Source organism: Solea senegalensis, linkage group LG17 (assembly GCF_019176455.1).
Source record: "Solea senegalensis isolate Sse05_10M linkage group LG17, IFAPA_SoseM_1, whole genome shotgun sequence".
NCBI lineage: Eukaryota > Metazoa > Chordata > Actinopteri > Pleuronectiformes > Soleidae > Solea > Solea senegalensis.
In genome coordinates this window covers 13,906,458-13,930,914 of record NC_058037.1, presented here as the reverse complement: position 1 = coordinate 13,930,914, position 24,457 = coordinate 13,906,458, and the positions used below count along the sequence as shown (strand labels likewise).

At 41.7% G+C, this 24,457-nt stretch overlaps 2 protein-coding genes across 4 annotated transcripts; one reads left to right on the top strand and one right to left on the bottom strand.

Annotated features, from left to right (window-relative positions):
• Window positions 1-575: 575 nt before the first annotated feature.
• On the bottom strand, window positions 576-7,544 carry LOC122783728 (cytosolic 5'-nucleotidase 1A-like). The gene is made up of 6 exons (XM_044048530.1): window positions 7,319-7,544; window positions 7,022-7,189; window positions 4,929-5,058; window positions 4,703-4,825; window positions 2,626-2,810; window positions 576-1,818 (listed from the first exon to the last, which is right to left on the bottom strand). The coding sequence occupies exons 1-6, from the start codon at window positions 7,433-7,435 to the stop codon at window positions 1,453-1,455; spliced, it is 1,089 nt and encodes a 362-aa protein (XP_043904465.1). The 5' UTR covers window positions 7,436-7,544; the 3' UTR covers window positions 576-1,452.
• Window positions 7,545-8,802: 1,258 nt separating this feature from the next.
• syt14b (synaptotagmin XIVb) lies at window positions 8,803-20,675 on the top strand. Of its 3 annotated transcripts, XM_044048529.1 has the most exons (9): window positions 8,803-8,828; window positions 10,629-10,676; window positions 14,103-14,249; window positions 16,082-16,213; window positions 17,417-17,682; window positions 17,792-18,229; window positions 18,370-18,550; window positions 18,929-18,985; window positions 20,352-20,675. In XM_044048529.1, the coding sequence occupies exons 1-9, from the start codon at window positions 8,816-8,818 to the stop codon at window positions 20,666-20,668; spliced, it is 1,599 nt and encodes a 532-aa protein (XP_043904464.1). In that variant the 5' UTR covers window positions 8,803-8,815; the 3' UTR covers window positions 20,669-20,675. The 3 variants fall into 3 exon arrangements, with proteins under 3 accessions (XP_043904464.1, XP_043904462.1, XP_043904463.1); XM_044048527.1 differs by lacking the exons at window positions 8,803-8,828; window positions 10,629-10,676; window positions 14,103-14,249 and adding an exon at window positions 14,256-15,860; XM_044048528.1 differs by lacking the exons at window positions 8,803-8,828; window positions 10,629-10,676; window positions 14,103-14,249; window positions 18,929-18,985 and adding an exon at window positions 14,256-15,860.
• The last annotated feature ends 3,782 nt before the right edge of the window (window positions 20,676-24,457 follow it).

Sequence of the window (24,457 nt, the reverse complement as noted above, 5' to 3'; positions counted from 1 at the left end):
GAGGTGGACATGGTTTGGGACAGTGTTTAAATTTGGACAAAGGAAGAAGAGGAAGACTGTAGAGAAGGTTCATGGACAAGATGGGGGCAGATGACCTGCAGTGGTGACCCCTAAAGGAAGAAGCTGAAGATGGAACATGTTTCCCAGTGATGACACCACAACTGTTTTCATTGTTCTACATAATAGTAAGACTTTGCACTTCTGAGCACTTGTTTCTCTTTAGTTGAGCAAGAGCAGCACCTTGTGGTTACTTTTGCTCTTTACATGTAATGTGAGCGTGACCTCACGTCTCCTGACAACACACAGGTTTGAAGTTTCCCGGAAGTCAAATCAAGACAACAAAAACCTGTCTTGTGGTCCTGAAGTGACTCCTTTAGTGAACCTGTTGCAGTTGTGGGAGAAGTAGGCGACACGGTGACGAATCACAGCTCACCAGCAACATCTGCTGCTCACACGCACAAACAGAAGTGGGAAAGAACTTGGACCCTTCAGTTCGACGACAATAACAATAGGAAGTGGAACAATATGTATAAACATACTTAAATTGTGCGTAAGTACTTCCACCATCAAAGAAATAGGTTTTCTCCACATTCTTTTATTTGTCCATTACATATACACACCAGTGCTCGACAGACAGATTTTAGAGCACGTAAAAAAACAGGTGACTGACTAATAGTGTTGTCGTGCGACTCATTAAGTTACTTGTGAGGTTTCTTTCGGCAATATGAAATACACAAAATGCTTCCTGTATAATACATAAAGTAGTCACTCGTGACGTTACAGTGCGCTGCCTGGTGAACAGACACATTTTCAAAAGTGTAAACAAGCTTGAGGCAAATAAAATAAATTACTATTGGGTGTATGTGTGTGTGTGCGCCAACAGCAAAGACAGTGACAAAGATGCACAGCGTCAACCAGCGTCCCTTTAAACCTTAAACCACCACAAAAGTTAACCGTTAGATGTGAAATATTAAAAGCCAAACAGCAAAAACATTGGAAATATTAAAAAGTAGCTGCTACTACAGCAGATATGTTGTATTCTTTAAAGTTAGTCAAAGCTAGTCCAAAAACCAGTGGCCAAAAGTGTGACAAATAAAATAAATCTTGTGTGCATGGTATAAAAAAGTAAAAAAAATATTACATTAGTTCCAATGTGAATGTGAGAAACTGTTTTTTTTTTTTTCCAAAACAGCACACTTTTCAAAAGGTAAAAATGTTGATAGAGATTTAACAACAAGTCACCAACAGGTTATTAATATTGTGCTTTTGTTCTTCCTAGACAGCATTAAGTGAAATAGTGTAATAACTTGCTTTGGTAAAAACACCCAAGCAACACCAGGAAAAAGTAGTAAAAAAACCCTCAATTAGAAAAACCGCGTCGCCTAAGTTTGCTTCATTTTCTGTTCCGCCTGAACACGATCATTTATATGCAGCTCAAATTCCGTGTACGTCTCATTCCTTTTTCTCAGGCTGCTCAATGAGTTTCCCCTTGTTGTACTTTTGTCCGATTCCATAGGGCACGTGCGCCGAAATGGTTCCCAGCTCCTTGGCCCCCTCGATGTGGAACATCTGGTCGTCGAAGTAGATGTGCGGCCTGATTTTCTGCAGCAGGGGCCCCTTGGGAGCCCCCGCCAGGAAGAGGGCCTCGTCGATCTCCAGGCCCCAGGAGCGCAGCGTCTTCAGGACCCGAGCCCCCGAGCTGGCAGCGCTGCGGGCCGTGACCAGGTAGGTTCGGATGGGACAGTTCAGGCGCTCGTTCTTGGCGTAGAATTTCCTTTGGAGTTTCCCCAGAGCCACCAAGAAGCACTTTAGAGGCCCCTGAAGCAAACACGGGAGTTTAAAAGAACACAGGTGAATGAAGGGAAGAAAAAGTAAAAGGCACAAAGTGTCACAGAGAACTGATTAATTCATTAGTTGTGTCGTCCATAAGATGCTGGAAAATGTTACAAAAAGTCCATCTGTGTTTGATGACGTCCTCAAATGTGAAGTTTTTGCCACAAATTTAGTTTGCAGTTCAAATGTTTCTCTTAAGCCAATTAACTGACCTTAAAATAGTTAATTTAGCAATCATTTATTGCTGGCCTAACAATTAATAATAGAATTGATAATAATTTAATTGCAGCCTGTGGCGATTTGCTAACTGCATTGTTTAAATGCTATATTGAATGCATTGCTATTTCGATCATAGAAAACCATTATTTGTTCAGCCCTTAACACCATCAACATAAAAAGTAGGGCTGCTATTTTAACTGAATTTCTGATTTTTCAGCTTCTTAAATATGAATATTTTCTGGTTTCTTTGCTCCATATAACAAAGAAATCATTAAAACCGAAAAACTTTGGCCAAAACAAGACATCGGAGAACGTCATCATTTCCAACAGTTCTCACATTTTATGGACCAAACAAATATATAAAAAAAAACATTAGTTGCGGCTGTAAATATAAATAATTACCAAAGAAACAGAAAATCCCTTATTATGTGTTCCTTAATAAAAAAAACTGTCCCGGTACATTTGCTTTTGAAAAACACAAATTAAGCGTAAAATACAAACGCACACAACGAGTGTGAATTCCGCACGACAACGAGTGTATTAATGTACAAAACAAAGAAAACCTGCGTTTACCTGCGCGAGGGGTTTGTTCTCAAATTCCTTCTCATGCTCGAAGAAAGTGTCGAGGCCGTGTTGCTTCACGATGATCTCCGACTCGTCCGAGAAGAGGACGGCGTCGCCGTCAAACGCCACCCGCAGCTGAGTGTCGCTCAGCTCGGTCTCGGTGCTCGGCATGAACATCGTGGCTGCGGCGATTCCTGGTGGGCGTTACATGAGGAAGGACCTTAGATTTTTCATTTTATATTGCCAAACCTCCATCTTTCACTGAGGATCTGACAACGCTGCTTCCACATGACCGGCTCAACGGAAGGTACAGCCGTTCAACTGGTGTTGAAGACAATAGCATTCAACGCATGTAGGCCTGTAGACATGGTCCAGACGACCTGCTGAGGTTCAAACCCAGCAGGAATGAGGAGAAACTTTGAAGGTGGCATTGTTTCGAGTATTTCAGAAACTTCTGACCTTCAGGCACAACCATCTCTAGTCATCTTCAGTAGCTGGCAGAACTTAGTTGAGTCCTGAGAAATTGAAGAAACCTCTTTGATGAGAGGAGAAACGTCTTCAAACCTCATAACTCAAGCAAGTCCAGTCACCTGCAGATAACTACTGAAGATGATTATAGCCTGGATGAGTGAGGAAACTTCACAGACAACCCCCTCAGGTGTTTGTAGAGAATGTTATGAAAAGACAGAAAAAACCCTGGAACTGTTATTTAAGGTAAACTAGTAACTTAAACAACAACCGAGGCATGAAGAAGACTAACTTGCATGCACTAACATACAGAACCTTGGAGCAACACCAGCAGAGGACCTCACCAGCCACTTTATTAAGGTGTCCTGTGTACCTAATGAAGTGGCAGCAAGGATAAATATCATAATAAATACATCTGGAGGAATTACACATTGTTATTCATTATAATATTACACCTGAAGCATCAAAAGGAACGTGTGCTTTGTCAGGCTGTTCTGTTTGGACAGGCATTACGCTGCTGATTACATAAACCCCTCATGGTATCGTTTACAGCTCGAGAGAAACAACATTTTTGAGACTTGGCCGAAGCAAACTACAGTACAGTATTTGCTATATACACACACACATACACACACACACAGTATCATCACGCGCTGAGTTTTTCCACTCAAGTGTGTCCATGTCCAGGTCAGATACAGATCCCGTCTCATTTGAAAGCCTGCCATGCCTCAGGCGGCGTTAGCATGCATCACAAGTGCTGTGCGTGGGCAGCTGCGAGCTTGTACTCGTGTCTCTTTCACTCGGAGAGATTCGGTGTGAATTTTAGCAGCATCTCGTGATGATTTCATAGTGTTTTCCTTAAAAAAATAAAATGATTCTGCCTCTGATTGGTCACAGTGAACGTGAAAGATGTTAAGCAAACATATCAGGCCTGACTGAGGGAGCGTTTGTGTGCATACAGCAGCACAGCAGGGATGGGCGGAGACAACGATAATTTTTCTTGTCAAGCTGCTGAAAAACCTGTTTTTATGAGCAGAGGAATTCACTTTTAAGCCGTCTCACTTCACTAGTCGCAATGTTGTTTTTGCCTTTGTCTGTCTTGACATAAAACAAACACTTCCTGTGTGCAGCGCAGGGACGACACAACATAAGATCTAAACACAGCTATACTGAGAAACGCACACTGTGGACTTATTTGACAACGTAACAAACACATTTGCTTATATTTAAAGGTTACACACTACAGTTCTAACATGTACATCCTGTTTTAAACCAGAACACATTCAGTTAATGTAAAAAAAGTAGAAAAAGCAGCAGAATTGATCAATTGGCTGTCTAATATCAGTGTTAATGTGAGTGCTTATGCTTTGTATTTGTTTGTTTTGTGTGTATTTACGATGACAGTGAGCCACAAATCATACACTATACTCCATCTTGCCACACAGTGTGGGGTCCAGATTTGTGTGAACAGTGTGACTGAGTCACAGACACACACACACACACACACACACACACACACGGATACAAAGTCACATGTGACAGCTGCTGAAAGAGGACTGATACTCTGATAGAATAACAGTTTGAGAGAGGATTGTGTTTGAGCAGCAGCATCACCTACCTTCACTGATGGCCTCGACGACTTTCTCCGAGTCCTTGGAGAGGTAAAGGTTTGTCATGTAGGCCTTCAAGTAACCGATGGGACTCTTCCCTCCCGTCATGCAGAACCTCTCTATAGTCAAATCTGACAGAAGAAAAGCAAGTTGAAGACAGGAATCCCACTCCAAATATCCAATTGTCCTCCGTCATCTGTTGTGCAAAATAGTTTGGCTTAGCGCTGAACGTACCATAGTGATTAATGCTGTTTATGAGGCGCACTCCGACTTCGGCGTGGTTGTTCGTCATTAAGACGATGTCAAACAGCTCCTCGCTGTCCGGGTAGAGGTCCCTCAACCGAGAGTTGACATTCATCAGAGCCTGAGTGAAAGGACAGATAGGTTTACACTTAAAAAAAAATCCCCAAAAACCCAACAGGGTATTGAGTCAGAATGTACAACATGAGATTACAACACAAACTCCGCAACAGCTTCCTGTAGTTTAGTTTAGTACAGATTAAAAAAAAAAAACACACACACACACACAAGGGAACATTAAGTCATTAAAATACACAGAAACAACAGAACATGCTTTATAAACCGCACAGTCTTTCATGAGTGTATGTATTATACTACATATATATTGTAAATAAATGTGTTCAACGTCAATATCTGAGTCTAAGATCCGAATATCTCACAGACACAATCTGTATTTTACCATGTTGTGACACTAAAACACTAAAAAACTGAGCAGAGAAAGGGATTCCCTGGCCTAAATGTACAAAAACACATTAATTGTAAAACAAAATACTATATTATACTTTACGCAAGCACCTTCTCTGAAGAGCAGGAAATGGAATCACTCAGAGAAATTCCTAAACGGCTAATTAACGTTCCCCCAGTGAGTCTGGGCAGGTTTACGTTTGGACGAATAAGCCAGATCCAGTCTGACTGCCTTTTTCCAGCTGAGCGGAGTCTGTCACTGAGCAGCTGCACAACAGTAACGTGCAGGTTCCTTTATTATAACCGCCTGTGAATATGCAGCACACTCAGGTGTGGCCTGATGTCTTCGACTCTGACCATCGATCAAGACTCTATGTGACGTTGTGCCGCATTTTCCAACCTGCCTCATAAATATTGACATTTAAGACACTCCCGTCGGGTGAGCTGTGCATCACTTTTGCCTTTCAGTAATACTTTCTGAGACGTGAACCTGTCCTTTTCATGAACACTGTTTTTAGTTGCAACACAGCGTTGAGACACTCGGTGTGGATACAAGAAACTTGAAACTGCGCACTCCATTATTTAATGTTACAATGTGTTGTCATCAGGGTAGGAAATAAGCAGGGGCTCGGTGCCAAATGCCCTTCAAATATCTGAAGTCTTACTGCTTATAGTAAATGATTCATTAAATTAATTGATTAGTATGTGTTTTGGCAAATAAATATTACTATAAAGTAATCAAATATTGGTCTTACATTATACCCCTTAAACTCCTATGATAGTGCAGTTCACATTACAGGGGTTATATGTCAGAAATCTATTATATTAAGTCATAAATTGACCGTGATATGTCATCAGAAAAACGTGTTAAACAGAAAATACTGGCTTCACTGCTACATGGATTGCCAGCAAACACATGAGAAATGCTGAACCTTCACTACCCCTCTCAAAAATGTCTCAACCAGAGGAGAAGACAAAGAGGGTATGCAGAGGAGATATGGTTTAAATATAGAAAACGGAGAAGGTGAAGACAGATTATTTTCTCCTGAACAGGGAAGCAAAACAATGTATAATGATTTGAAGTCTGTTATTGTCACACTGTCATTTCCTCTCATTATGTGATATATCTCAACTGCTGCTGCTGACAGACAGAATTTAATGTAAAATATCTACATTAAACACAGCATACATTTTTATCATAGCCCACAATGGACAAACTAAAAAGCCCTTTTGAAATTTAAGGATAAGTGAAGGCCACCATAGGTTCTCCTGCATGTTTGGAAGGAAGGGCGAGGTGAGTGATATTCTGTCGCAATATACATTGCTAAATTCTTCACACTGTTCTTTAATTTTCAATCTCCCCTTATTGTGGCCACAAATACGTTTGTTTTTGTTGTTTGTGTAGTTCCTTTCACTCCAGAAAGATTTGAATTCAGACTGCAGCACCTATTTTAAATACTAAAGGTATTAATACTAAACATATTTCCCACTACAGGAAAACTGTTAACTTCCTAATTCTGGTTGTTTCTGGTGTTTAGGGACCACGCCCTGGAAACACCTTTACTGTGACTTGCGGCAGGTTAGGTCTACTCTCTAACTCGGTCTCTCGGCCTTAACTGTACCTTAACAAAGGGAAAAGCAGGGCCTGGTTTTAGGGGCTCATCTTCATGTTCAATCTGATGAGACACGTATTGCTCCACTCCTTCTTCCTCGTAGATCTTCCTCTCTGCCACCATGTTGAAGAGGGTGCGAGAGGAGACAGCGATGGTAACTGCGTACTTCGGTTTGGGCTGGAAAAATAGGACATAAAGAACACTTAGTCAAACTTGACTTAACAGCTCTTAAGGGAAACTTGAGGAAAAGCGCTAACGGGGGAAGTTGCTAGAGCTTGAAGACTGAGTCATAAAAAAAGTACTCACAGGTCTGGGTTTGTTTGTTTTCAGGTTGTCAAAGAAAGCTTTGGCCGCAGCCCAGTCCTTCTCCTCCCCGCTGTCGTCACCCGAAGCTGCCGTGTCGTTTGGTTTGATTTCACTCATTTTGACGGATAAAAAGGTAACGAGAGTGTGGTGCGGTGTTCACGCGGACGAGGTGTGTGGATGGAGAGAGATGAAGAAAAAACTTTTACGGAAATGTAGTAAGGGAAAACCCACTGGGCGTGTCTTCGTGCCGTGACGTCACATGCGTGCATGTTTCACTCCACAGTTGTCCACCTCCTGCAGAAAAGTTCTATTTTTTATGGAAGCAAGTTTATTTAATTTTTATTTAATTAATGTTTTTTTTTAGTTTCTTGTTGTGATGTATAACCTATAATTATTTTATATTTTTAAGTATTTCTGTGTTAAATAAAGATGAGTGGTCAGAACAGAGGGATGTATGTATATCTATGTACTGTACACATTTTGTCAAAGGTGCCAAACTGAAAGAACATGCAGATACTGATCAATAAAATTGTATCGCTAACTCTCATATTAACAAATCACATTTTACACAATTTGCCTGAGCCAAATGACTTTCATCTAACAGATCTAACAAAGGTCAGAACCTCTATTTGAAGTGACTGTTTCATATTTTCCCCCTTCTTCTGGCGCTTGGTGTAAATAAAACAACGAGAAACAAACAGAAAATTGTCTAGGGTGTATTCCGCCTTTTGCCCCCATGTCAGATTGGATTGGCACCAGCAAACCTCATGTGGAGGAAAAAACTGGAGAAGATGAATGAATTATTCTGCCTTCTCGACCAGATACGTGGAATAAACAATACATGGTAATAATGTAAAAGAACAATAAAACAATATGAATAGAATAGCTATAAAATACAAGAGACAATATTAAAAATGTTATTGAAATATCTACAAAAATATACAGTTTACACCTTGCACGATGGAAAGTATCTTAAAAAGTATGGTGGCACAGGATTATTGAAGAACTATTTTGGTTATCACGCATATATTAAGCATAACATAAGGGTGGCTGTTTTGAGCAGTTCATTCATTCATCTTCTAATGCTTTATCCTCCACGTTAGGGTTGCTGGTGCCAATCCCGGGTGACATCTCACACCTCAAGTCAGAGTGTCGTGCCTAATTCCGCAAAATCTGTATGTTTTTGGACTGTGGAAGGAAATCTTAGAACACACACACACATGGGGAGAACGTGCAAACTCAATGCAGAAAGGTCATTGTTCTGACCGGGTCACGAACCCGGGTCTTCTTGCTGCAAATACAAGAGTGCTAACCACTGTTGAATAATAGTGCAAACAATGACAGGTTTCTGGCTTGGCAGTAAACATAAATGAATATAATATATATAATTTAATATATACGTTTGTTATTATATGTATCGGTTACACAATCTGTCCCTCCATCACCCCTCCACCCCCGCCCCCAACAGTTGGTTGGTACCGTCCGAGACGAAGCATCATGGCGATAGACGGTGAGTACTCCTTGGTGTGAGTTGTCCTGCGGGACTCGTGTGAAACTTTGCTCCGGGACAGAATAAGCGCCGTCTGTGAATGACATTTTGTAGTCACTGAATGTGTGTATAAAACGTTTAAATTCAGTTTGTCTGTGAGAGCCGCCGTAAGTACCGCAGTGCTCCGGAGCTGGGACAGCAGCAGCTAACTAGCTTCTCGGGGGCTGGTGATGCTGCTGCCCGAGCGGCGGACACCTGCACTGATGCAGGGATGCTGTGGTCTGCCGGCCCCGTGAAGTCCCGGTGCTCTTTGTTTTAGTCCGAGAAACAATTGAAAAATAATTAAAAACACAATTTTAAAGTCCAATTCAAATAATAGGCTTTAATTTAAAAAAGACAACAGCAATAGCAGTGACTACTACTTTGTTTTGTCACAGTTTGAGAACTAGATGACTACGCGGATTGATATCATTTAATGGATGGATTGATGAAAATTACTATTTTGACGTCTGTGTCGTTACGCCGTTTAACGTGCTGTTAACACTCTTTAATCGTCACGAGTCAATTATCTTATCAATACTCATAGTTATCATCACGGTTCACGTGCAGGACACTGACAACTCACAATAGGCGATATACTGGTGGATAGAGTGTCTCTACGGGGCTAGAAAGTGACCGGAACACCGGGCAGCGACGAAAGACGGGGACGCGGTGATTGATGGGCAGGCACGTGCTCTTACCCCGTCACTGTTCTTTCTTTCTTTTTTTCTATTGTGTCACGTGCAGCCATGCGTTTGTTGATGGATGATGACACATCAGAGGGAGAGAGAGAGAGAGAGAGAAAGCAGTGTTAAAGGAGATTAATGTAGATCAATGTCCTTAATTTATGTTTTATGTAACACTGTAATATTTAATCTAATTGTCCACGACTTATGCCCTTCAAGTCAGCAAATTTATTTATTTTACTTAGGGATTAGCAATAATTCAATATCAATACTTTAACGACATGGTTCTCAAACTGTGGTATGTGTACCACCAGTGGTACACAAGCCACTAGAGTATGTGATTGGAGTGGAGTTGAGGAATTTTGACCACAGTGTGTAGAAAATGAAATCAATAACCCCAAAAATAAACAATGACTCACTCCATCTGAATCTAATTTCACTATAACCAGTGTCTGATGTAAATGTAAGCAAGAGGATGATGATGATAATATGTATCATAATATCTTCTGTTATGTAATCATTTCTGTGGTGTTCCCAGTTGTTGCAATATGTAACTTTGCCCACACACTGGCCCTTTAATTATTTGATGTGGTATTAAATGTCTTATGACATTTTGAATCTATTATAGTGAATATTGAAGTGAAGCTGATTTTTTTTTAAAAATACAATACAAAGTTAGTTATTTTCCTTGAATCAGTGATTTGTGATTCCTATAGTGTGGGCTCTAGACCCCTGGTGGGCTGTGAGAGTACTGCAGGTAGGCAGTGTGAGGTCATAAAAAGTATTATAATTATATGATGTAATATTAATCTTTCTCATCTAATTGTCAAAAAATGTCAAACTATTTCTTTAACACAGATGTTTTTAACTTGCATTCCTTGCTACAGGATATGTTGTAAAAAAGTAGCTTTAATACATTCAGAATTATTGTTTTTGTTTTTTTTCTTGGTTGCAGCTCATCATTTTTACATTCGCTGACATGATCATGACCATCTGCCTGCTCCTTTAACCCGAGGCCTGAGCATATGTTCCTACAGTCCATGAAATCATACATTCACCTCTGACTGCCAACTCTTCACCTCTCTCTTCCCACCAGGAGGGGGCAGAAACTGTGGTGTCCATGAGCTTATCTGTGCCAGAAGAGGTAAGGCTGTGTTACACGTTATTCTTGCACTCATATGTATTTTAAGTGCATATTCAATTTTTCCACTCATTTTTTTTTTTTGGCGACAACCAGACATTTAACCTGAGCTCTTAACCTCCCACTTTCTTGTGAATTCCCTCTGAAGTTTTTCCGCATATACAGAGTTTCTCTATATAGATTCCTGAAAGCATAACGTGTGTGTACGTGTGTGTGAATTATACATGGCCTATCAAGTTTTAGTTCACTTCAGCAAAAGACAGCAGCTGTGTGTTCATGATTTATTTAGCGGGGAGGTTTTGTTTTTCGTATCAAAGGTCCATGTGTAAGCAACATTCCCAGATTGCCTACCTACTTCTTAAACAAGCGTGCCGTATAAACAACAGCCGAGTTAATTATTCAGCTGGTTTAAGACTGTTCATTGTGGTTATTTCGGTTCATACGTGAACACACGAATGAAGGTAAACAGTCATAATCGGCGTCTTTTATGTCATTTCCTTCCATCTGTGTCACGTTTACGCAGAAGCGCGATCGGGGGGATTTGTTTCCCTCGCGTTCATTGGAAGCAAACAATGAATTGGAAGGTGCTCATGTTTCTGTGAGATCATTATTCATTTTCTGTTTTCACATTTCACGCTTTAGTGGGTTGCATTTTTTTCCCTTTGTTTTTAATGCTACAGGAGTCTTTAATGGTGGGGAGGGAAAAAAAGCAGATTGAAGCCAGAAGCTCATTTTTAAGACTTTAAGAGTTCAGTGTCAGTTCATACACTCGGTGATGATGATGATGACTGGAGAGAGTGGGAGAGGAAAGAAAGGAAAAAAAGCTTTAATCTGCTTTTGTTGGTAAACTTTACTGTTAAAAGTAACCGATAGCAGGGTGATCTTTCTTTCTACCACGCCACTTTCCAGTCTATGTTGAAGCAGGGATCAGGTTACCTCAGGTGTCTTCAATTATTCAGCCGCCGTTTACATTTACAGAGCAGCGCTGTGAATGGAGTGTCATCACAACCCCGGGGGGCGCAGGGACACACGTCGGTCATTTTTTCGTACCTCAGGGCTGCAGCGGCGCAGAGGTCATTCTGTCTGTAAGAGTTGACGAGTAAGCCTGGCAAGAGCTGGATGTAAGGGATTTATTCCACGTCGGATTAATTTTGAGCATTTTTTTTCCCCTCTTCTGAGGTCGTTTAAGGTGGCAGAAATAAGTGGTAGTGCTTTTTCTGGTGTGTTAAAATAGGATATTCGTTTAGACGAGGTAAGACTGTGTCACCACATCACTCTCCCTCATCATCTCTCCTCCTCCTCCTCCTCCTCTTGTCATTTTTTCTAGGGCTAAAGCTTTGATCATTTTGGCTGTCTGCTGCAGCCAGTGCTGTTTGACAGTGTCTCTCTCTCTCTCTCTCCCTGCTTGTTGCCATGGTGAAACAAGTCTGTCCATAATAATTTCAGTTTGTAGTCGGGAGGAGGTTTGACAGATTATGTCTGTATTATTCCTCTCTCCCTCTGTCATTTGTCAAATATAGTTTTTACACTGTTAAATCAGTGACAATGCAACATGTGTTCAGTCAGGTTCATATTGACCCTAAATGTCCCAATATTGTTATTTTATTTCTTTTCCAAAGAACAGAAGTGAATAATTAACGTTATTATTATGTAGTAAATTAATGATTCTCTTTAATTAATATCTTATTTGGTCCATAAAATGCCTGTACAATTTTCTAAACTCAAAGTTTCTTCATTTAATAGCAACAAACACAAAGCGATCAAGACAAAGAGAATAGGAAAATCGTCAATTTTGAGCAACACGAAATTAATGATAAAGTTGAAAGTTTTATCAGTGGATCATGGTCTTTTCAGGTTGAGCTTGTCCAGCCTTTATTTAACTACGAATGTTAAAAAAAGAAGAAGAATATACTCATTGAGCAATCTACGGAAAAAACACCTTATTTTATCCAAATGACAAATATTCAGTTTAAGAGAAAAGAAGCTGGCAAATATTCACACTGAAGACTTTTTCTTTTTATGACAAAAGAAACACAACATCAGTGAAAACTAAGGTATTCACGTATTGTATCTGCATTATGTGCCTCATAATTGTGCTGAGAATTCAGACCTTGCATATTGTTAAACCTTGCCTGCAGTCAGTGTATGCTTTACTATAAAACCTGCTCTGCCCTTTTCCACAGAGGCGTTTGATCTTTAGAAAGTGCTGCTCATTCTTCATTTTCATTTTCTACCAACTCTCCTTCTCTCTTCTTCTGCCGTTACACTGTAGTGTGTATTAGACCAGCTTTAATTCTATATCATCCGTGCAATAGATTTAAAACAAATGATGGCACGTAACCACACTACACCATTAACACTTAAACTACGATGAAAATACAAAGATAGGGCTGCTCGATTATTGAAGAAATAATAATCACGATGATTTGCGTCAAAATTTAAATCACGATTATTTCATTGACTTGAACTTGAAACAAATGGAATTCATTTTAAACGTAAAAAATGGTGGCTTTGAACAGCTGAATAGCTTGAATAGCTTTTGAATGAACCTTTTCAATTTCCCCTGAAATAACTATCTAATATCTTTAATATTAATATCTAACCCAGGGATTCCACAGAATGTGTGTGTTCGATTTTTTACATCTTTACAACATTAAAAGTGTTACATTCAGAGTAAAAGCCCCTGTTTTTTTAGTTAATCGTTTTGTTTCGATTACTTTGTTTTTGTAATCGTTTAGGGGTCGTAATCATAATTGAAACACAAGTTTCGATTAATTGCACAGCCCTAAATAAAGATGTGGATTGTTTCCGACATGTTTTATTTACATTTATGTAGAAAATAGAACATAAAACCGAATTCAGTTGTGATTGTGGTGTTTGAAAGGTCCAGCTTTTTAAATGTGAATATTATCTGGTTTCTTTGCTTCTCTAGGAGAGTAAACTGAACATTTATTGGTTCACGAGATTAACCGATATCGACAGTAATTGTTAATTGCCGCCTCAGCTGTGTGTGTAGCTCATTAAATGCAGGCCCAGTGCAGGTTTTACTAGGTCGTGGTTTGATGGAGTCCCTTTGAGGCTGCCATAAAAATAGCACAGATCCGCAGCGCTGGGAGAACGGTTGGCCTACATACCGCGCCGTAGATCACAACTGGGTTAGTCTTTGGCGTGGAAAAAAAACAAACAACTAATGCTTCTCTGACAAAGCAGCTTTTAGAGAGTTTGATTCTATCATCAAACCAAAGTATTATTGGTATCAAAGGGGATTTTTTTTTAAATTTATTTTATATTTATATTTTACTTCACAGCTATATTCCTCCATAATCTTTTCTGTTTTTATGTTTGTGGTCTAATTTCTTTTCTTTTCTGTCTGTCTGTCTGTCTGTCTGTCTTCTCCCTCTCCTTTATTTCTGTTCTTCTCCTCCTCAGTCTCTCCTGAGCTTCTGGGTGTCCTGTCTTCCATTACAGCCTTCATGGCGTTGATGGCTCTGTTTTTTCTTTACCTCAGCAACAAGCTGTCAGCGGGGAGTCCTGACGATCTGTCACACCTCAGTGGTTATAAGAACACACAGCCAGGTACCTGACACACGCACACACACACACACACACACGCACAGTGACTACATGAACATGCACATCAGGATTGTAAAGTTATGTTTTTACAGTCACTTCTTAGTCCTTTCTTCTGTCTCTAAATCCCCAAATACCCATCTCAATTCAAGCCAAAGTAAACAAACTATATTTGCAGCTGGACAGTCACAGTCATATATATACATATATATATATATGTATGAATCCTGACCAGAAACAAACACAGAGACGTTTCAAAGTGCTTTAAATTAGAGTGACATGAAATAAGTTACGACAGAATAAATGAGAATCATTTACTACTTGTACTTAAAGTACAGGAAATGACACACCTACATACGCATATAAACAAAAACTATAATAAACCAAGGATACAGTACTAATACTAGCTATACTAACTATACTATTTCCTCTCTGTCTCATAAGCATACAATGCTTTTATAAACCCTGTTACTTTATTGTTTAACACTAAAATTAAACAGATAAGTTGCAATCTTGATTGTGTCATGATTATCGTCTGTAAAAATATCAGTGTAACTGTTGATATCTGTGTGGTGAAATCATGAGTTGTCACATGACAAGAGGACGATCAGCTTTAAAATACACATTTGCATGAAACATGTCTTTCTAATCTTCACCACAGCCGTGTTTATGTTGCTGCTAACAACCACATGTCCGTGTCAGGGCCTTGAATGAGCTAATCTAGTGGTCAGCAGCGTGGTGACGAGCTCCCCGGCTGAGAGATGGCCTTCTTCAAGAGCTTCCAACAGAACCTCCCGTCTGTTGACATTTCCTCCATCTTGGACTCGGTCACCAGTCGCGTGGACGACTTGGCCAACGCCGTCAGCGACGCCACGTACGCCGTCAGCGACCAGCTCACCGAGCAGGTCACCACCATCATCAACAAGGTGGATGACGGGGAGAACGGCAGCGGGCAGGGGGCTGCTCAGACATCACCGGAGGGAAAGAGCGGCAACACCAACAACCAAGCGAGTGATTCAGCAGAGACCGAGTCTGCCGGAGCCGGCCAGCTGGAGTGGGAATGGAGGGACGGGTGCTGGCGAGTTAAAAAGACTGAGGCTGAGTTAGCAGAAGAGGAGAAGAAGAAGGAGGAGGAGAGGGAGCTACAGGAGAAGAGAGAGCAGAGGAGACAAGAACGGAGGAAGAAGCAGCTGGAGAAAGAGGCCATGTCTCAGAGAATGAGAGAGGAAGCTCAACAGGGAGAGGAAGACGCTGAGGAGAAACCGGAGCAGAGCGAAGACCAAACGACTGATCAGCAAAGAAGTGATGACTGTGATAAACCTCCTCCTCCTTCACCGGGTCCTGAGCATGAAAGCAGCTCATCAAAACAGAATAAAACTAAAGACGAGGGAGGAGAGGAGGAAGAGCTGGAGAACAGTGGTGCAAGAGAGGGGGACGATGAGGAGGAGGCGGAGGAGGTGGAGCTTCCCGTACCTTCATCGACGGCAAAAAAGAAAAAGTCAAGCAAGAAGAAGGGAAAGGACACGAAAGAGAGTACAAAAAAGTCAGGGAAAGATGTGGAGAAAAAGAAGGAGAAAAGCAAGAAGAGCAAGAAGAAGAAGAAGAAAGGCAGCCAAGGTTAGAGGGTGTGCCGCTCCCCTTTCACCACTTCTTCTTCTTCTTCTCTTGTTTTAAACATGAAATCTTTTCCCTAAAACTCGCCTTTCCAGAGCGTTAAAGTGTGAGAGTGTCATGATCTGCATCTTTGTCTCTTGAGCTCCTTGCTTTTTCCCACACGTTATGTTTTTATCAGATAAAAAATACTGTGTGAACCAGAGTGTCCCATGTGTTCTGTGCAGACGGGGTTTTATCAGACAGCGAAGAGGACCGAGGCCATGATGCGGCGGCACAGAAGAGCTCTGTGTGGAGCAGCGAGCGCAAACAGTCCACCGAGCACGGAGGATACAGCAGCGAGGCCTCCAGTGAGCGGGGTGAGGACATCAACCTCTACTCTATTCATACGTTCAAAAAAAAAACATTTACTATGAGTGGTGGAATTTCGGCAGAGGAAACTGACATACAGTACAGAGTAGAAAGGAAAATTCATCTGTTCATGTAAAACATCATTTACTGTAGTGTAGTGTAGTGTAGAGCTGCAACCAACGATTGTTTCCATTATCAATTCATCTGTCAATTATTTTAGACTTCTGTAAAATGTCAGAAAATCTTTAAAGAAAACTTCTGGATCTGGAAATGATGATGTTCTCAAATGTCTTGTTTTTGTCCACAAAGCAAAATTACTCAGTTTCAATGATTTCTTTGTTATGTGGAGCAAAGAAACCAGAAAATATTCTATATTTTATACATGTATTTATATATATGTATATGTACATATATATGTATACATAAATATATATCTATATACATACATACATACATATATATACACACATACATACATATATATATGTACATATATATAATATTTTGAATAATCTATCAATAACAGTAGTTTCCGATTCATTTAGTCATCAATTCATTCATTAATAGACTAATGCTTTCAAATAAAAGCATGAGTGAATGCAGAATTCACAGTTAGTCATGTTTTACTGACAAAAACATATGGAAAATCAGCTTCACCCAAGTGCATACATAGCACAAGGAGTCACAGTCAGAGAAAATCTCTTCTCATCCTGAACACAACTTCTCTTTATCTTATCATTTAAAGCCACAAAAACCTTTGAACCTCGTAGCTTCAGACGCCTGTTCAACAATGATGTGATCTACCTTCTCAAAGCTCACGTAACATGAGCTTTGTTTGAATATTCCATTCCATAAATGGCCACTAGCTGGCTTTTCTTCATACATTATGTATTTGAAAATGCTTCTGTGCTTTCGTGCAGACTCCAGGGTTTCTCAAGACTTTTATACACAAAGTTCCAGGCTTTTAAAAGTCCGCATTTGAAAATTCTCAGACTTTCAAAACCTGCTCAGGCGCCCTGATACATGCAGCGATGTACAAAACGTGGGAAACCTAGTTAGTTAGTTAGTAAAGATGATCTACCTGTGTGGTTTCGTCACAGTTTAAGAGGTCAACCTGAGTCTGTGGCAGACTGCATGTGGCCCACATAATGAGTTTGTCTCCAGTGTCACTCCTTCCATATCACGTTACTCCCTCTGTGTCACGAAAGCAGTAAACAGCATCCAGAGGATCAAGAAAGATCCCTCTCTCAATGAGCTCCAGCCTCCGCCGTACCAGGACAAGTGCACGGCCGCCGCTGCCGCCGCCACCACCGCGTCCTCTCGGTCCCGCTCAGTTCAGAGGGGTTCGCCCCCGCAGCGCTGCGACAGCTCGCACTGCTCCAGTGAGGCCAGCGTGGAGCAGGACTCGGAGAGCTACCTCAACAAAGGCTGCGAGGAGGACATACCCAGTGACAGCACTGCCGTTCTTGGACCAGAGGTGAGGTCATAGTCAGTTTTTTTACGCGTGTCTAAGATATGGCTCAATGACGCACAGGTTTTTCTCTTTTCTCTTTTTTTAACTCCTTCTCTTCCTCTCCTTCTTCCAGGATGGATCGGGCCATCAGCTGCCCACTGCCTACGAGCCAGAGCCTCTGGCCAAATACGGAACACTGGACGTCGCCTTCGAGTACGACTCGGGCGAGCAGTATTTGGCCGTCACGGTCACCGCGGCGACAGACATCCCCGCCCTCAAACAGACGGGGAACATCTCGTGGCAGGTGCACCTGGTCCTGCTGCCGACCAAGAAGCAGCGGGCCAAGACCGGCGTCCAGAAGGGGCCGTGTCCCGTCTTCACGGAGACGTTCAAGTTCTCCAGGGTGGAGCAGGAGGCTCTGGGCGACTACGCCGTCCGCTTCCGCCTGTACAGCGTCAGGCGGATGAAGAAGGAGAAGGTGCTCGGCGAGAAGGTTTTCTACCTGACGAAGCTCAACCTGCAGGGGAAGATGGCTCTCCCCGTCACCCTGGAGCCCAGCTCTGAACTCACTGTGAGTAGAGGCCTCTAAAAATGTTATAGAACGTCTAAATCCCTAGCAAAGAAAAATTGTTCATCTTCTTCTGTTTTGACACCAAACCATGTGGAAAGGGTCTCGTCTGAATGTGTCTCTCTGTGTATCTGGTCTGGCAGGGTTGTGGCTCTGTGGTGAGTGTGTCTCGCAGCGCGGGGGCTCTGTCCTACCGCTCCACAGAGGACTCCACCCTCCCCGAGATCCTCCTGGGCCTCATCTACAACTCCACCACGGGACGGCTCTCCGCCGAGGTCATCCAGGGCAGCCACTTCAAAACCACGGCGTCCGACAAACCCGTCAGTAAGTGCCAAAAGCCCGAGGCTTTGAAATGGAAAAAAAGTAAATTTCCTGCACGGTAATTTTCCCCTCCATTATCTGCCTAACTTTCATGGCTGAATGAGGCACCGAGGCAATTGCTTTGGCGGAGCAGATGGATGAGAGACTCTCTCGGCAGCATCCAACGATGCAAAGATACATTTAAATGTTTGCCCGGCAACAGGAAATCACCGCCATGATGAGGCAATTGTTGCCGATCAGCATCTTTCTATGAAAGTTAACCTTCTGGTGTGAATCTGATCTCTATTCCATTCATGCTGACTATTATCTCTCTTCTTTCCAACCTTGTGTGGTGTGGTGTGTGTCTGTCTGTGTGTGTCTGTGTGTGTGTGTGTGTCACAGATGGTCTGTTTTGTTGTGTTAAACACTTTGTCGGTGGACAGCTTTATATCATGAGAGGTGAGTCTACAATTAGAACTTAATATGTTAAAATATTGTCATGTTTATCGGCAACAACTAATGGATTAGTAAATTAATTACCAACTTTTTTCATAATGGAGTAATCAGTTTGAGTGTTTTTTTTACTTATTAAAACAGACATTAATGTGTATATTTGCTGCTTTCTTTGCAAATCTAGACAAGACATTTGCAAACATTATCATTTAGAGGTTTGGTAAAAACCAATGGAACATCTTCTGACATTTTATGGACCAAAAACCCCAATAAATCAACCCCAAAAATGACTCAACAGATTAATCGATTATGAAAATCATCATAGTGAGTGTATTTTACTTTAAACCTCACACATTTTCCTGTATTCATGTCTAAATTTAAATATTTGTGTAAGAACTCATCTAATTTTTCTAAAAGTATCTGCTCATGAAGAAAGTTTTGAATTTAAATTTAGAGTTTACTGTCATTTTGTCCCACACTGTCCTCATTTACTCCGAGGCAGTTATTCCCAAACTTAAAAATGTCATGACTTATTTTAAAATCTAAAAATCTTGTATAATTAATAAATAAATAACTATATATTATGGACATTTGAACTTTGAATTAAACTAAAATGTAAGTTGACGCTAAGGAATTGCCTCTAAAAAAAAGGGCAAGTAAATATAACAATTTGTATTACTACTTTGTTTACTTTTTATTGGACTTGTTTACGTCCAAAGATTAAGTTGGATCTACTTAATTTTGAGAGGTTATTAAAACATAAAAAATATAATCAGGGTTGCACGATATTATCAGCATGATGATATTGGCTTTAAAATGGATCATCAGATATCGGTAAACACACCAAGAGTTTGCCGATACGACTAATGACAACAAATGCAACGTCCTTGACCTCCATGCCGGCGCTGTAATGTAATCTACATCTGCTTCCACCTGAGTGCGCAAAATATTATGTAAATTTATCTGCAGGAGAGACTAAATGACCTATATACAAAGTCCAGTGTCGTGCATCCTTAACTTGATAGAATCACAGATAGTTGTGCGGTTACTGTAAGCTTAATTACTGTTCTGACCTCGAGTCGCACACCTGCAGCATTACCTTCACACGCTGTGAGTGACAGCAGTGGAATTCAGAGCCAATCTCCGCTGACATTGAGCGAGAGGCAGAGAACATCCACGGACTGATCGGCTTTAGAAGTCGTGAAATCTGTGAGGAGTGAGGAAACTGGGGAGCCGAAATTCGGCCTCGAGTTTAAAATCAGTCTTTAAGGAAGAACGTGAGGACAACTCTGCTCCCATTCCTCACAGTACCCAAGTCCCGCCACTTGATGGCACTCTCTCACCACTCTCCCTCCCCACGCTCTCCTTTCAGACACCTACGTGAAGCTGACCATGCTGGACTCCAAGGGGAAGGAGATGTCCAAGTGCAAGACGGGCATGTGCCGCGGGCAGCCCAACCCCACGTATAAGGAGACGTTCATGTTCCAGGTGGCGCTCTTCCAGCTGTCCGAGGTGTCGCTGGTGGTGTCCGTGTTCTGCCGCCGGAGCAGCATGAGGCCCAGGGAGAGGCTGGGCTGGGTGTCACTGGGCCTCAACAGCACCGGCGAGGAGCAGCAGGCCCACTGGACAGAGATGAAAGACGCGGACGGTCAGCAGGTCTGTCACTGGCACACGCTCAGCGACACATAGGGCGAAAGACGCCCCCCACCGGGCAAGTCGCACAGTTTTAGGCAGAAGCAGGGAGAATTTTCTTGTGTGAGGTGTGAAAGAACGGCACGACCACACTTTTCTCTCCGAGACGCACACACGCACTTTGTTTGCGCGTGGGGGACAAACTCCAGCCTCTGTACGGACAGAGACAAAGCGAGACAAAGCGAGACACTGTCCTAACCGAACTGCATCAAGAACAGAAGGAACAGGAACGTCTGTTTCCAGTCACTTCAGTGGAATCTGCATGGTAACACTTTTAACCGTTTACAGGACAATGTCGGGAGACGACTTCCAAAACATTCTCTCTCTCTGAAAACCTGGACCAAAGAGCTTCCTACACAGGGACCAACCGGCTCCTCCTCCATTATCTCCTGGGCTTCCCTGGACTTCAGCTGCCACCAGCATACCAGACATGTCTTTATCAGTCACAGCCATTGACAGAAGAGAATGCAACAAGAAGACTGTTAACTCCAAAAAAAAAAAGCCTACTACATGCTGCAACTATGCTCCCGAGCCGTGCTTTGTACGGTTTGTTTACACGCACATGAATCCATTCGTTTTATCTTTTCTTTTATTTGTTTTTGGATTACCAGTTTCTCCTCTTTGTGTTTTGCACAAAGGCAGAGTTTCTTTTCTTCTTTTCTTCTCCCCCCACCCCTCTCTCTTGTATCGTGGTCTTGTGTAACTCTATGCATCTGACGCCACTTTAAACCAGACGACTGAATCACTCTCTCTCTCTCTCTCTCTCTCTCTGTGTCCTCTGAGTCTCGTACTCACTGCTGTTGTCGCCGAGTCCAACAGAATTGGACACAGCACCGCATGCCATTGGTATCAAAGAGCAGCTTGGTACAGATTGAGCCCCCGTTTCCCTGCTCAGCCTCCTGACAACTCAGCCATGTTCATTCATGTAGAAACACGGTGCTTCCTGCTGAGGAGGAATATGCAAACGCCCGTGCAGTCAGACGAGCGCGTTCGCTGTGGAGTGAGTAAGGGGTGGCAACAAATTCAATTATGGAGGGGGGGGGAAGACAACGTAATCGTGAGAAATCTGGAACCTTCATCTGGAACAAAGAAAGTGTTGAGCTGTGATCTTTAAAAAAAAAAAGAAAAAAAAAGCCATGCATCAGAAAAGGCCCCCCCAAAAAAAAAGAATGCTGAAGACTCCACCACCACCACACCTCAGTGAAACCCTCTCTCCTCTTTTCTCCTCCTCGACCCTGTGATGTCAGATTTAAACTCTTCACCTCCGCTTCCAGGTTCTGTAACAGTCTTCAGCTCTTCTTCTTTTTCTCTCTCTGCAGCTTTAATCATTATATGATTGTTTGACTGGGTTTCATGAAACCAGATGTGTCGCATTCCTGCCACATAAATAAATGTTTGCAGATCAAACATGGGAGGGAGAAACAGCCACTGAAGTGCTTTTCCTTTGTTTCCTGCACAAAAGTGACTGAACAGTCACATCAACACACAAGTCTTCATTTACAAAGACATAGTTCTGCTCATGATCTCCTCGTCAACATATAAGAGGGAATATTTACGTCTTTTTTCTTTTCTCCCGTTAGATAAATGATACGTAATGAGATTTAAAATGGTGCTGGGAGGCAGGTTTTATTCACTCTGGACAGAACCGGGCCGTCTTGGCTCAGGCCGAGCTTCATATTTAACGGTAAGGTATGAGAAGAGCGGTGGCTTTCTTATCTTTTAAATAAATACTTGTGCGCATCCAACGGTGAATTATTGCAGACTAAATAAAAAGGCACGGAGTTGGGTCATTTATCTCTACAGCGGCGATGTAGATGCTCATATCTCTACTGTACTGTATGTGGGTCAACACTGACTGAGCCAAAGCATATTCATGTCGTAGATTATGCACGTTAAATGCAATAAGCAGCACATTTAAACATCTCCTAATGCCATGGTTTTCAAACTGTGGTACTTGCAGGAAAATCAGAACTACTGCAGGTGAGGAACTTTGACCGGAGTGCGTTCGATCGCTCCATCTTGATCTAATTTCACTATACCAGTGTGAGAAGTATAAGTGAGGAGGACGATGAGAGAGTAAATTAAAGAATAAATACGCTTCCTGTGAAAAAGTCTGTCGCTATGTATAATGTGGTCAAAATTCATTTTTTGTAGTGTTAAATTTAGTCTTTTTTATGTACTTCAGACAATGCCTTAGTCTAATTTAGTCTAAAAAACTAGCAAGAGCTCGTGTTTCACGTTTGGAGTTCGGGGTTTGCTGCTATGTGCAGTCCCACCAGTAGGTGTCACCATTTCCTACACACTGGAGTAACGCATTACTGCTCACTCGTACTTCATTTTTGTCATTTTAATACGATACCAAATCTGGGAAAGAAAGAACATAAGAAGGTTAATGTTTTAAACCATGTTGTGAGTTTTGCTTTTTATTATTATTATTATTTCCATTCACCTGGCCTTCAAAAGGTACGTTCGACGCGGTCGTCAAGTTATCTGCAGCGCTGGCCGCAGACCCAGGAACACACATCATCACAGACCGACTTCACCGAGGCCTTCCAGAGAAACGCTCCCTGCTTTAGGCCACACCAAACAGCTGTGCCACAGATCCTAGAGGGGACGATGGGGAGTTTTTTTTAACTTCCAAAACACCAGCTGACCCCAATTGCTCCCCGGGGACAGGTTTAGCGTCGGCCAGGTTATTATGAGGCAATAAAAAACCTGCTGAATGGTGATGGGGGGGTTTTCGGAGAAGCCAAGTTGTTTTTTTCCACGACATAAAATGTAAATTTGGATTTGTTTTAGCCGCGTTGCCAACTTGAACCACGGTCATTAGGAAACTGGCTCCGTGTTTAATCTCTTTACAGAGAATATTCCCATTTGAATGTGTTTGCATTTCACCAGGAGGGTCAGTGTGTGGCGGCAGCAGCAGCAACAGGTAAAATAAAAACACATCAACTAGTGTCCACTGGCTTTCAGCGGCTCACTTTATGACATTTCTACTTATAGACTCAGTGACCACAGTTTAACATAACGTTTGCTCTCACGTCAGTGGCATGAACTAGTTCTCCTTTTTAAAAAATCAGTTAAGCTGATGTTTTGTCCTTTTATTGCATGAAAAAAAAAAAAAACTTTTTTCATAATATATTTAATAAATATACAGGGAACATGAACCTATGGAAGTTTTCGGGAAAAAAAACAAAACATTTGGGAAAGAAGATACTAATCTAATAAATATCTCTTTAAATTGGATCTGCTACAGGATTTTTTTTTTTTCTTGATTTTTTTTTTCATTTAAAGTTTGACGTGGTCGAATAAAAAGAGTCGAGTACCATGCAGAGAGTGTATGTGAGGAGCTTCCAGACTGCGTTACTTTGTGCACTCTGCGGATTTCGCTGGACAACAGCAGATGTATCGTACCGATTTGGCAAAGGAAACATTCATCAAAAAAAACAAACAAAGTGAAACCAACATGGTCGATGCTAAAGTGACATTTCTGCCCGAGCTGGGAAAAGCGAGCTCTATACAGACGGAACTGACAAAAGCAGGGCGGGGACGTGTATCCAGTCATGTTATTACAAAAAGAAAGACTTATTTGTTTTCTGGTGGAGAGTTTAAACGAGAGGCTTTTAGTTGGTGAATAGAAATGAGTCCTTTATCAGCCTTGGGGACTCAAACTGGCAACCCTCCGGTTACAAGACAAGTTCCTTTTCCACTTGGCCTTGGGCTGCCCTCCCTAGCTCAGCTTTACTGAACATAGACTCACCAGCAGCAACAAAAATCCACCTACAA

What these genes read in the sequence shown, in the direction of transcription:
- LOC122783728 (XM_044048530.1), bottom strand. Translation starts at nt 7,435, where the DNA reads ATGAGTGAAATCAAACCAAACGACACGGCAGCTTCGGGTGACGACAGC. An exon ending in AAACAAACAAACCCAGACCT is followed by an intron (nt 7,190 to 7,318) that starts GTGAGTACTTTT and finishes CTATTTTTCCAG; the next exon opens with CCCAAACCGAAGTACGCAGT. An exon ending in CTGCTTTTCCCTTTGTTAAG is followed by an intron (nt 5,059 to 7,021) that starts GTACAGTTAAGG and finishes CCTTTCACTCAG; the next exon opens with GCTCTGATGAATGTCAACTC.
- syt14b (XM_044048527.1), top strand. Translation starts at nt 15,005, where the DNA reads ATGGCCTTCTTCAAGAGCTTCCAACAGAACCTCCCGTCTGTTGACATT. An exon ending in CGAGGCCTCCAGTGAGCGGG is followed by an intron (nt 16,214 to 17,416) that starts GTGAGGACATCA and finishes TCACGAAAGCAG; the next exon opens with TAAACAGCATCCAGAGGATC. An exon ending in CTGCCGTTCTTGGACCAGAG is followed by an intron (nt 17,683 to 17,791) that starts GTGAGGTCATAG and finishes TCCTTCTTCCAG; the next exon opens with GATGGATCGGGCCATCAGCT.